The sequence below is a fragment of the Pollicipes pollicipes genome, unplaced genomic scaffold (assembly GCF_011947565.3).
Source record: "Pollicipes pollicipes isolate AB1234 unplaced genomic scaffold, Ppol_2.1 Scaffold_3447;HRSCAF=4054_pilon_pilon_pilon, whole genome shotgun sequence".
In the NCBI taxonomy this organism is placed as follows: domain Eukaryota; kingdom Metazoa; phylum Arthropoda; class Thecostraca; order Pollicipedomorpha; family Pollicipedidae; genus Pollicipes; species Pollicipes pollicipes.
Genome location: NW_023596297.1, coordinates 14,958,270 through 14,970,312, shown reverse-complemented (window position 1 = coordinate 14,970,312; position 12,043 = coordinate 14,958,270). Strand labels below are relative to the sequence as shown.

The 12,043-nt window shown below is 55.2% G+C and overlaps 1 protein-coding gene across 1 annotated transcript in view; it reads right to left on the bottom strand.

Annotated features, from left to right (window-relative positions):
* Window positions 1-7,005: 7,005 nt before the first annotated feature.
* LOC119092179 (copper-transporting ATPase 2-like) overlaps window positions 7,006-12,043 on the bottom strand; it is a 28,178-nt gene continuing 23,140 nt past the window's right edge. The window contains 5 exon segments of the mRNA XM_037215156.1: window positions 7,006-7,379; window positions 9,557-9,715; window positions 10,359-10,479; window positions 11,008-11,107; window positions 11,842-12,000. Coding sequence (XP_037071051.1) covers window positions 7,283-7,379; window positions 9,557-9,715; window positions 10,359-10,479; window positions 11,008-11,107; window positions 11,842-12,000 — 636 coding nt within the window. The 3' untranslated portion in view covers window positions 7,006-7,282.

The window sequence follows — 12,043 nt, the reverse complement described above, 5'->3', positions numbered from 1 at the left end:
TGACACATTCCGCGTATGATAATTTATCAGTTCATCCACTGCTTGGTCATTCTCACCAATGCCGTAATCCTCGTCGACAGCCAGAGCCACCTAAGTCAAGTAGGCTGCTACCAGACCGCATTGGTACTTTTCGCGCGAAAGATCACTTAAATATCAACCTACACTGGGTGCTTAAGTGATCTCTCGCGTAAAAAGTACACATGCAATCGGGCGAGGCCTGCCTGACATAACCTGACCTGACTGTTGAAGAGCTCGGTGCTACCAACTTCCCAACATGTGACCAGCCTTGGTAGTCATCTGGACATCTGTAGACACCGGGTTTACGTCACAGATGTCAGCACCAGCACAGCAGATGTATTGCACAGGAACAACAATGTGCCCATGCGACAACGTTAACATTCGCTGGCACACAGGCATACTTCAACAGTTCACTCCACCAAGCACCCCTCGACACAAACTTACCAGCATCAAACGGCAACACATGAATGCTTCACGAGTATTTTTCGCTAATACAAAGCAATGTCAGTTCAAAACATGAGGCACATTTTACTGTATCGTACCAAGGGCTTGATGTTTCCAACCAACTGAAAGAGCTCGGACAATTTGAAGACACGCACCTGTTTCTTTACTTACTTTCGGCTTCGGTCCTGGAACCCAAAATTTTATAGCTCTACGAATACAGTCCAGCACCACAGACCTCCACTGATGTGACTGCGTTGTCTAAACTACATATTTAGACTTCGTAGAACATGCACGCCTCCCCAGATGTTTGATGACATTTAGGGCAGACGGCGGCCGCGTGGTGCCCACCGCCCCGTCCCATCATCAGGGTGCGCGCGGCCTACACCCGGCTCAGGGGCTGCCCGCCGTCCCGCCAGGCCCGTGCGCCACCACCTCGCTCTGGACGCATGCCCGGCGTTCGGCCCCGGCCTGTAGCCGTAGTCCTGCCTCCGAGCGTACCCGACGTGCCGGTCCCAGACGTACCCGTCGTAGGTCTGCGGAGCGTACTCGGAATCCTGCTCCTGACCGTAGCCGCCGTACTGGCCCTGATCGTAGCCGCCGTCCTCCGGCTCGTACTCGGTGTCGTACCGGGCGGTGGCGTAGTCGACCGTCTGCATCTCCGCGGTTGTGGTCGACGGCATCTCCGCGGTCGTAGTTGTCGGCTTCTCCGTCGTCGTAGTTTTCGGCTTGTGTGGATGACGGTACGGCCTGTACTCTGTGCCGCCGAAGTGCCGGCCGAGGAAGTAGACGACGCCGGCCGCGTAGCCGCTGACGCCCAGCGAGCCGAGCGCCAGCAGGCCCAGCTTGGCCAGCGCAGGCGCGCCGGCCATGGTCGCCGTGCCGACCAGCGAGCCCAGCAGCCCGGCGGACGCCGTCGAGACGGCCAGCAGCGCCAGCAGCACCGAGCAGAGGCGCATCCTGACACCGGGGCTCCCTGCACGGGGACTGGACGCCAGCAGGCGGCGCGGCCAGACCGGCTCGGGGTCAATCAGATGCCCTACACGCTGCTGGCGCCTCCCACATGCATGCATGCAAGGGATCCGAGTCGGAGGAGCGCGCGCTGCCGGCGAAAGTGGACGCGTGACCAGTGTCTAGTGGGAGACGCTTCCGGGACAGTCTGTGCCAATGCAGGATCGGGTTCATTAAATGTTTTGTGGCTCGGCTGCAGCCACAGCAGACACTCGTCTGGAGATTGCGCGTCGGATATAACTTTCAGTACACTTTGTATGGATGCGAGCCAGACCCGTAGGTGCCTCACGTGAGTTGAGCAGACCTCGGTTTCTATGGTGAAGTTGGCAGAGATCTTTGCATCAAGAGGTATCGATCAGCGACGAAACTCACAAAATGGTCGTGAAAATGCTGCACAACACTGTGACGGGTGAACCTATACGGTCACTCAGCGGTTGTTGTCACACCAAAGAAAGGGAAAGCATATCCGGCAATTTTTGCGGTCTTGGTTTATCCCGCTCACCCCGCATAACTGAAAATGGGGACAACTTCAGACTTACGTGCGTTGTTCAGTGCATTTGCGAGTAACAACATGCATCTAGATAAGACAGTATTGCTAGCTTTAACCGTCGTACAATAACCAGGGAAAAGGAGAGATCGATGTACTGATATTTCGGCTACGTGCCTTTATTGAAACAAATAATATCATGCGCACTAATAGATGATAACATAAATGTCAGTAGTAAATTCAGAATTGGCTGCGGATATAGCTCGATTTTTCAGGTTGCTTTCTACGGGAAGCCACAGTTTTTACAAGTCAGCAGTATTCAGGGGATCACACGAGGAGATATTGCCGATCATTACTACGATGTATGCATATCCAAGTAAGGATTAAAACACGCAAAAATGCGTGGACCTGCAAACGAATTCAAAAGAAACAAGCATCACGCATCACACATCATTCGTGCACGCAAGCGGTGTAAAGTAAACAGGCGTCACGCATTACGCACCACTTTTACACCCAAATAATCTCAGTTGAACAGGTATCGCGCGTCACGCGTCAGATACCATCTAATTCAATAGGCAACAGAAACACGCCCCGTCGGACGACTGATTCTTCACACTGCCTTGCACAGATGAGCACTGGCTTTGTAAAACCAAACATATCGCTAGAATAAAAACTCCGCGTACGCATAGCTTGAACGAGCGACAACAAGCTAAAAAAGTCTGCGATGAAATGTCCATCTCAAAGTCTAATGCCCGGGACCAACAGGCGTCGTTTATGCAAGTCTGGGTTTGTAAGGGCCTGCACGCAAAAATAAATGTTGTTCACAAAATTAAGTGTAACCCGTGTCAAAAACATGCGAGGGGCATAGTTTATGTCGGGACTAAATGTGCCCTATTTGCCTGAGTTAAAATGAATACCTGCGAGAGGCTACAAAAAGGGAAAATATCCTTTCCGGTGATTTTTGTTTTGTTTTGCTGACAAAACACACTCAGTCTGAAATGAAGGGAGGTACGGCCCAAATTTCCTTTTAGAACCCAAAGCTATCTACAGACCACAGGACCATCCAGACAGCAAACTAAGTGAATCCATTCTTATAAGAAGTCGGCGTTCAGACATTAACGTACGGGCCTCATCACGACCGATTATGCTGATGTGATGTATGTCTTAATGCGTGATGCATGCTAGCTTAAAATATATTACACGTATGAGTGGAACCTGACGCATGATGCGCGATGCCTGCTTAATTAAAATAGTCTGCATGCATAAGTGATGCGTGATACGAGATGCCTGTTTGCTCGAGACCGGTTGCATGTATGAATGATGCGTAAAGCAGGGTACCTGTTTATTTGAATTTAAATTTGTTTGCATGTACACATATTTTTCGCGTATTCTCATCCTTGGTTCGATATTGTAGTAATAGCCGGCAGATGCTCCTTGTTGAATCCCCTGATACTGGTGACCCGCTGTTGAAAAGGCGGAAAAATCGAGTGGGATCGGCAGGCAATTCCTAAGAAGTACTGATATTCGTTTCGATAAAGACATGTAGCCAAAACATCAACGCATCTATCTTTTCTTTCCCCCGGTTATCCTACGAGGAATAAAGGTAACAACACTGTCTCATCAATTTCACCCTTGATGGAGAACCTCCAACTCTGTTCTAGAGCCTTGCCTCCTGCAGAGCTTTACTTTGCTGTCGACGCGGGGCCTCGCAAAATACTGCAATTTTGCCCCGGTGCACGAGGCATGTCATCTGGAAGCGCCTCACCAACACAACCCGCCAGAGTCATGCGAGTTAAACCATACAAGTGCACGCGGGACAGGACGGCAGCTTGAACGCGCCCATCGCAGTGGCTGCACCGTAACGGAGGACGTTTTTGTTGGTGGACGCCATTCAGTTCATGCTTGTCTTCCTGATCTGCTCCGTCTCGCTGTCCCATTGCTTAAGGGAAGAACACATGTGACTCGTGGGAACCCCCGCAGCCCCATTCCATTATTTCCGCTCCTCATTTTATGTGTTGTGCGGTCTCATGCTTTTACTGCGTGGGCACACTTCCGGACACTGACGCCTTGGTATCTTGCCTGTTATTCTCGACAATGGGCCGTTACAGCTAATTATGTCCCATGCACAGGTCTAGACAGGTGTTCTTCATTGCACGCAGGCTGCGCCGCTACGAACGCAGCTAGCGTGAGTCAGAAAAATACCAACGCCGTCAACAGACAATGCCATCCTCTGGCCACCCAGCAGCGAAAGGGTGCGCCACGACAGGCTGTCTGGGCAGCGCCCCGCGATGAGCCCCCTGCTGCCCATGCATGTCGTCATGCAGCATGGCACGGAGGCGTCTTTACGATGCTGCCAGCGGAACTGCTAAACGAGCATTATGACCAATTGTTTTAGCACGGCGTTGCCAGCTGCACAACAGTAGCCTCAGCCGCCCGAGATGTGCGTTACGTTGGGTGGAAGCCCGGTCGGGCTGACCGTCCCGTTGAACCGGTCCCTTACACGTCGTACATATGCCCGGGTCATAGGATCCAACAGGACGACTACGAAGTGTTTATCAACGGACCTTACCAATTTCAGGCTTCCCAGACAGTACTCACGAGCGTAATTGAAGATGACGTCAGTGGGCACAGCACACCCCTTTCAAAGTTTGTCACGCAGCCGGCGGCTCAAAGCCGCGGCCTGAGCATCGACTGTCGTTTGAAAAGTTCAAAAAAATAAAGAAAAGTTTGCGAGTCTGGCTGTGGGCTTGTAGCACTCTCTAAGCAAAAGCCACTGCGTATGCTCCAAGCTCAGCACCCAAGATAGGCCAGTCTAACTCATCTCTATTATGAGTTCAGTTCAAATGTTTATTCAATGAACCTCAATATACCAGGAGGAACTGGTTAAACGACGTTGTCTTCGTAGCGGTCATACTGACAGTGCTTAGTATTTCGACCTGTGCTCATCCTGAAAAGGATGAGTACAGCTCGAAATATTGAGTACCTTCAATATAATCGGTAAGTACCACAGCGTTGTTTAATCAGTACCTCCTGGTATATTGAAGGTCGTGTAGCTCACAAATTAGCGTTGGACTCAAAATGCCGAAAAACCCGAAACTGAAGACCTTTCTAATATCCAGTTCATCTCTCGTCGTTATGCCCAACTGCGGAGGACATTACGTGTGGTTGCGCTCGCGGGCACTTCATAAATACACATGGGACTTGTTGAGCCCTGTTGCTGTTTTAGTTACACGTAGACCAACTTTAACAATCCGATCCGATCCGATTCAATCCCATACATTCCTATCCGATCCGATCCGATTTGATTCGATCGGGTCGGATCGCGCGCCTGCGTTTCGGACACGATCCGACAACTCGTCCGGCCGTCATCGGCCACCGCCCAGGAGGCGCCGTGACCACTCGCGCTCCCCGGACGGCACCGTCCAGCCATACCGCCCGGCGTCGCCCTTCTCCAAACAGCGCGCCTCGCTCAGCTCCGATGTATTAGTCACCAAAGCGGCGGTGTCATGGTGCCGCCCACGGCCGCACCGGCACGCTGCCGCGTGTCGCGCTGGACCCCGCCCGGGTTTGCGCCGGCCAGCGCCGGTCCGCCGGTCCGCCGGTCCGCCCAGCGCAGGCCAGCGCCGCCGGTCCGGCCGAGAGCCAGTGGCACCGCTTGGTCGGCTGTGCGTTCAGCGTGTGCTCCTCAGAGACTTGCATATTCAGTGCCGCCAGCAGGCCCGGCATTCAAATCAAACGACACCTCGGATACAAAATGTCAGGCAGGGAGGGCCGCTCATGCGCTCTGAAGACGCGTCAGCATACAACGAGGTTAACGTGTCGCCAGCCGCTACATATTTGCATGACATCGGCAGGCCGCAGTATCGCACTATAAACAATACCAAACGCCACACTTCCACACTTCGTCTCGCTCACACGGGCCGCTCTGGGAAAATAGGCCGGCAGCGTTCTTTACGTAGCTTCCACCGGCCGGCGTATGGAAGCAGCGATGGTGATGGTGGAGCGCCATTTGGAAACAGCGGCAGCGAGGCTGGACCTCACAAGGACTGACCTGCCCCTCGGGGAAGCTCGTGAGGAAAAACGGCGCGGATGGCACTTTGGTATATCGGAAACGAACCAGCGCAAGGACACGTACACTCAGTCCCAGGCGAACTGAGACATTGGGACTGGAGCTAGCCAGGTCCCAGAAATATACGACAGGCTGTCACCCTCCGCAAACGTGTTCGTAGGGTCATAGTGCAACGTAGTGCAAACCATAGTGTCTCCACATAGAAAACAAATACAAGCGCACATTTCGCCTAAATCACGCATATAAACATGTGCAACACATCCTAAATCAGAAACGCATGCTATACATTGGGGGACCTTCCGTGAATCGGAACTACGTGACACAACGTTCCATAGATTTCTGCCCGGGGAAGGGCCAGTACAAACGTCCCGCAAGTGACTATCACAATCTGCTCCACCTGCTTACAATATCATTTGTTCACTGTCAGTGACGGTCGGGAGTGTCTTTTCCTATTCGGCTGGGGGCGGGGCTGCAGTCCCATCCTCTTCCAGCTCCAAGAAAGTGAGCCAAATCCATAGAAAACCCGTTTGTTGGTGTGTTTAAGGGAAGGCTGCGTCATTTTTTACTACTCAGCCCCCAAGTTATTTTACTATAATTTGCCTTTGATAACGGCGGAAAATACTCCTACGGGCTTCCACTTTTGAACAGAAGCTCAATACACCTCCCGGGGGTCGGAATACACTCATGTAACTACAAGACGACCACACAGCTGTGAGACAATCGCACGTCGGAGATACTTAAAACAATGCCAGGACACGACAAAAAAAATCAACAAAACAGTTATTCTGAGGCACGTTCAAAGTACACACTTTCAATTAAAATCAAGCGCATCGGCGCATGCGCAGATGAGCCCTGGGCGACGAGCTGGAGCGTTCTCCAGACTGGCAGACGCGCCCCGGATAAACAACAGAAACAAACGCGCCCGACCCGCATACGTCTCGGTCACTCCTTACTCCCCTCCCCCCCCCCCCCCCCCCGCCTCACGAGACATCGAGACACCTTGGCACGTTTGTCCGCTAGCAATTCTAGGGCAGAAATACTAACGTAGTGTGCTGTCCAGAGGTGCGAGCCGGCTGGCCGCGAAGACAGGTGCGGGCTTGGGACAATTTACGGACGCTGACAATCCAAGTCTGCTCTGTGTACTGGCATTACTGGCGTCGCCGTCACGAGGCGGCAAGGCGAGTCCAGAACGGCGGGACCCAGCGTCCTCCACCTCGACGGCTGAGTTCGGCTGAGGCCCCGCCATCGGCCGGTGCTCACTGGAGCGGCCGCATCTCGGTCTCCTCGTCCGAGTCCTCGGTGGCCAGCCGCTGGTGGCTGGGCCGGAAGCTCAGCAGACTCCGCTCCACCAGCCTGCGGCGGACCAGCCGCGGCCGTCAGCGTCGGCGTCGCCGGCGCTCCGGACGTCCCGAGCGACACACGCACGCGGCCGGCCGGCGGCGGTGGCGAGGACTCGCCGCGTCCGTCCGAGACGGAGGCCTGCGTGACAGACTTTAGCATACTGACACTACAAGACGGTTTGTTCGTTAGTTGCCCGCCAATCCACATCTGAATTCAAGAACGCGGTGTGGCTACAAAGCAAGCTTTTGCTCCACAAACCACTGAAAAGTCCACCAAACATGTTAGGCTTGTACGCTAAGCTTGGACCGCAAGCGATTTAGTGACAGTGAATCAACGCAGCAGGGATCGACGGGAGCGGCTCTCCGTGGGTGCAGTGGACCCACAAACCAAGACGCATGCCATGCAAATGAAGAGCGAAAGTGCAAATTTGTGCAAGAAAGGCAAGCAAATGTTGAATGACACCTGCCTGAATCCATAAAGGCCTTTCTCAGCATGCTGGTAACAATGTCAACATACTTTCTCCTTGCCTGTGTGTATGGTGCTGCATCATTATACATGTTATCAGATACCACGCATTCTTATCGCCATCCTCACTGCCGGACCGACACAAAGTGGGTGCAGCATTCACAGTCTTACAATGCGTGAATATTATTTACTGCATGCATGCATGAGGTTTAATCTCAACGGAAAACGACTCAACGGAATATCTCGACTTCTAAACACTGCTCCAGTTTTACGTACCATACTTTAAGGCTACCAGTGAACAGCCTGGGTATAAACACGCCTATGGGTCCACACGGTTGCCGGGGGGGGGGGGGGGGGGGGGGAGTCCAATGCAGCATCTGCATACGACGTTCATTGCTGCTGATGCTCCATTTGCGCGCGGAAGCATGCCTTGTGACCGCGTCGTTGTAAAGCGCCAGCCCGTAGGTGTGCTTTAGTTTTTTGTTTAGTTAAGTTTTTAGTTTTTTTTAGTTCGTAGTTTCTGTGTGGTGGGGCCGGTCTCGCCGGATCGCTTATGTATGGTCGAACCAATGTGGGCGGATGTTTAAGCTCTGTAATGTGCAGGTTCGCTTTCTGGCGTGCGGTACTCAGCGTGAGCACCATCCCGCGCCACGCCCACGTGACAATGAAGCAGCATCTTGCAACTGTTCCACGATCACTAGCCGACATGATAAAGACGGACATTTCCTTCCTTTCTGCTTCGATTTCAGTGCCTTTGCGGCATACATGGGCCATGTTGACCTCACCAACAGCCGCGGCATGCCTTGGTTACACGTCGACTGTGCCGTCAGCCGAGTCCAAAATCAAGCCAATCGCGGCTTGCGGCAGCGGACACCGACGCCGCACGATTCAGGCAACAGCTCACAACGGCTCCCCGAACATGACCGGCACCAGGCCAGCACAACTCACGGATGACTAGAGGTGACTGTGGTCGGAGAGAAGCTGCTTCCCTTCATCATCGGTGAGCGTCGACGCTCCCGTCGACCTGCTAGGCGGAGGGGGAGCTCATGCGAGTCGCGCTACTCACTGGCGATTATTGAAGCTGCCATGCAAGGCCTTGTTGGAGGCTGAGAGGGCTGTTAGAGATAGAAAGCGACGGAGCAGCAGCTGAAATGGGACCACCTGGGGGACCTTCAACCATGCAAGGCCTCAGTACCGCCACCACAAAGCCAAAAGGGAGCAAATAAAGAGCAGCAAAAGAAAATTACCACATCACAGCAAACTTCATGCAAATCGGCTACTCCCACTCCGCTAGTGCACCAGCCACCGCACACATAGCTGGAAAGAAAACCGGCTGTGCCGACTGCACCAGCGCCGCGCCGGCTCGATCTTCCGGAGACCGCGCCGCGCCGGCTCGATCTTCCGGAGACCGCACCGCGCCGGCTCGATCCACCGGAGACCGCGCCGCGCCGGCTCAATCTCGCGGAGACCGCGCTACGCCGGCTCGATCCACCGGAGACCGCGCCGCGCCGGCTCGATCTCCCGGAGATCGCGCCGGGCCGGCTCGATCCACCGGAGACCGCGCCGCGCCGGCTCGATCTCCCGGAGACCGCGCCGGGCCGGCTCGATCCACCGGAGACCGCGCTGCGCCGGCTCGATCCACCGGAGACCGCGCCGCGCCGGCTCGACCCCCGGAGACCCCGGCGCGCGCTGAACGCCCCCGGACGACGCCGACGGGGGCCCACCTGCTGAGGCTGGTACTGGTCTTCGGCATGCTGATGGTGATGTCGTCCAGGCCGCGGTGGATGGACACGGTGTCGGCCGAGTCGTGCGCCAGCGAGCGCGCCTCCATGGCCTTCAGGTACTCCAAAGTGGCCAGGCTCTCGCGGGTCGGCTTCTTGTACCTGCCATCGACGGCCGGGTTGGCAGGTCGTCACCAACATCATCATGAACGTCGGCACCATCATGAGCATCACACTCAGCATCGTACCATTAAATCATCAGTGAAATCTTACTATGAGACATGTTGGTACAAGGACTAGCGTGTAACTCACGCATCTCCTCTAACACAAGCAGCGGCCAGATCCACGCGGCGGGAAGTCAAGAGGTCAAGAAGGTGAAGCGGAGGGTCAGAAGCACGGGACATTCAAATGCGGACAGAATCGTTAGTGGAAACGATAAGGATCCAGAAATCGCCAGTAGCCTGGTCGCCACAGCACGGCAGCCTGGACAGTGGACACATAATAGTGGACGCCCCCGGCATCCCTGGACCCCGCACGGGACGGCGCGCACGCTCAATATTGCACGCCAGGAAGCGGATCTCTGTATGTTAGAGCCGAAATGTCCACCCACGTTGCGCCGACGGTACATACCCGATCCGTTACGGAGTCGCGCACTAGAGACAAACTATGTAGAAAACGCCAACGGGCCGACGGCTTAAAAACGACGCGTTCACAAGACGTGTCTTCGGACGCCAATGGGACAGCCGGTGCGGCTACAGCAGAGCCGGCGGATCTGCCCCGACAGCACTTCCGTTCGCGAACTCACAGCTTGAGCAGCAGCGAGGAGCAGACGACCGAGACCGAGCTGAGAGCCATGGCGGCCGAGCCCATCCACGGCTGCAGCACGATACCCCAGGGCCGGAACACGCCGGCCGCCAGAGGAATACCTGCCGCACGGAGAGGAAACACGCTGAGCTAGGGGGCGCGGCCCCACTGGAGCAGGCGCACGGGGCACGCCGTCGACAGAGAGCGGCACCGCTGAAGTCACGAGTGCGACTGTGTCATCGGGGGGAGGGGCGGCGCATTCAGCCGCGTGAGGCCTGTCAGAGCGGTGGTCACCCAGCCGAGGGGTGCCCGTCTCGAGCGATGCTGAGTTGAGATACGTCTTGCTGCTGGGGTCACACCGAGCTCACAGGTTCGGTGCTTGTCACGGTGTCAGTGCGTATTAATCCGAGGGCTGCCTGCGCGGACATGTTAATGGAGTCACATTCGTATCATATCAATGACCTGTGACCGAGCGTCACCATTACCTGAGGGATATCAGTTAAGGGAGGAGGCACATCTAGCCGAGGGAAACCACCGGCATAATGGCACACGAGGCCGGGAGATGTGGGCCACTGTCAAATGCAGGGCATTGGGTCGCTGGGATCACAATCGGTGTGCAGTGGGAGTTAGCTAAAAAGAAGCTAACGTACCGACGAGGTTATAAATACTGGCGAAGACGAAGTTCATTCGTATCCTCTTCACTGTTCTTCGCGAGAGATCGAGACAGGCAATAACGTCGAGCAGATCGTTCTGCAAGGAAAAAGACGGGTGAGCAAAGATAAGACATGAGATAAGCAAAGATTCGAACAACCACGCTCTCCATCGGGTCCTCTCAGTCGTTTTACCTGGTGCGTGCCCTCCGTGAGCTTCCACTTACAACGCTGTTTTAGTAATGAATAAAAACCAAGTTACGAGGACGGGCCAGTCCTACACACCAAAGACGGCGAGGTATCCTAGATCAGAACAAATTTGTAATTTATGCCAGCTAAAACATGTAAGAATGGGTGCAATATGGATGTGACGTGAACGCACTGGTGTGACGACCGTAACCTTGCTAAAAGAAACAGCGCCGTCTTCTTCACGCTTATGTCCTACAATACACGACAAGGGGCACCTAATCATGTTCCAAATAACACAAACCCGAACACTGACCACCACAGCTGGCCCACGCCCACCAGTCTTCCACAAAAAACCGCAGGTGGCGCAGAACGTGCCCCGATCAGCAGTCCAGCTTCATCGTCCGACTGCGCTCCTAAACCACCGCGGCAATTCAGTCCACAACCCTCCTCCCCCCCCCCCCCCGCCCTCTTATGCAAGCACCAACCCTCACCTCCCGTGGATCCCATCCCCGCATCGCACGCCGTGCATGCCTATCCGCCCAGCCCCTCACCCATCCAGCCAGCAGTGAAGGGGCACCCGCCGCCCAGCGATCCGGTCCCGCAGCTCGCGGGGGACGCGGCAGGGGGTCCGACGGCGCCACTGACCCGCATGAGCACGATGCTGGCCGCCTCGACGGCCACGTCCGTGCCGGACGAGATGGCGATGCCGACGTCGGCCTGCGTCAGCGCCGGCGAGTCGTTGATGCCGTCGCCCACCATGGCCACTCGCTGGCCCAGCGACTGCAGCTGCTGGATCTTCTTCACCTGGGCGGCCGACCGCGGCGGCGGCGTCAGTACGGACGGGGGA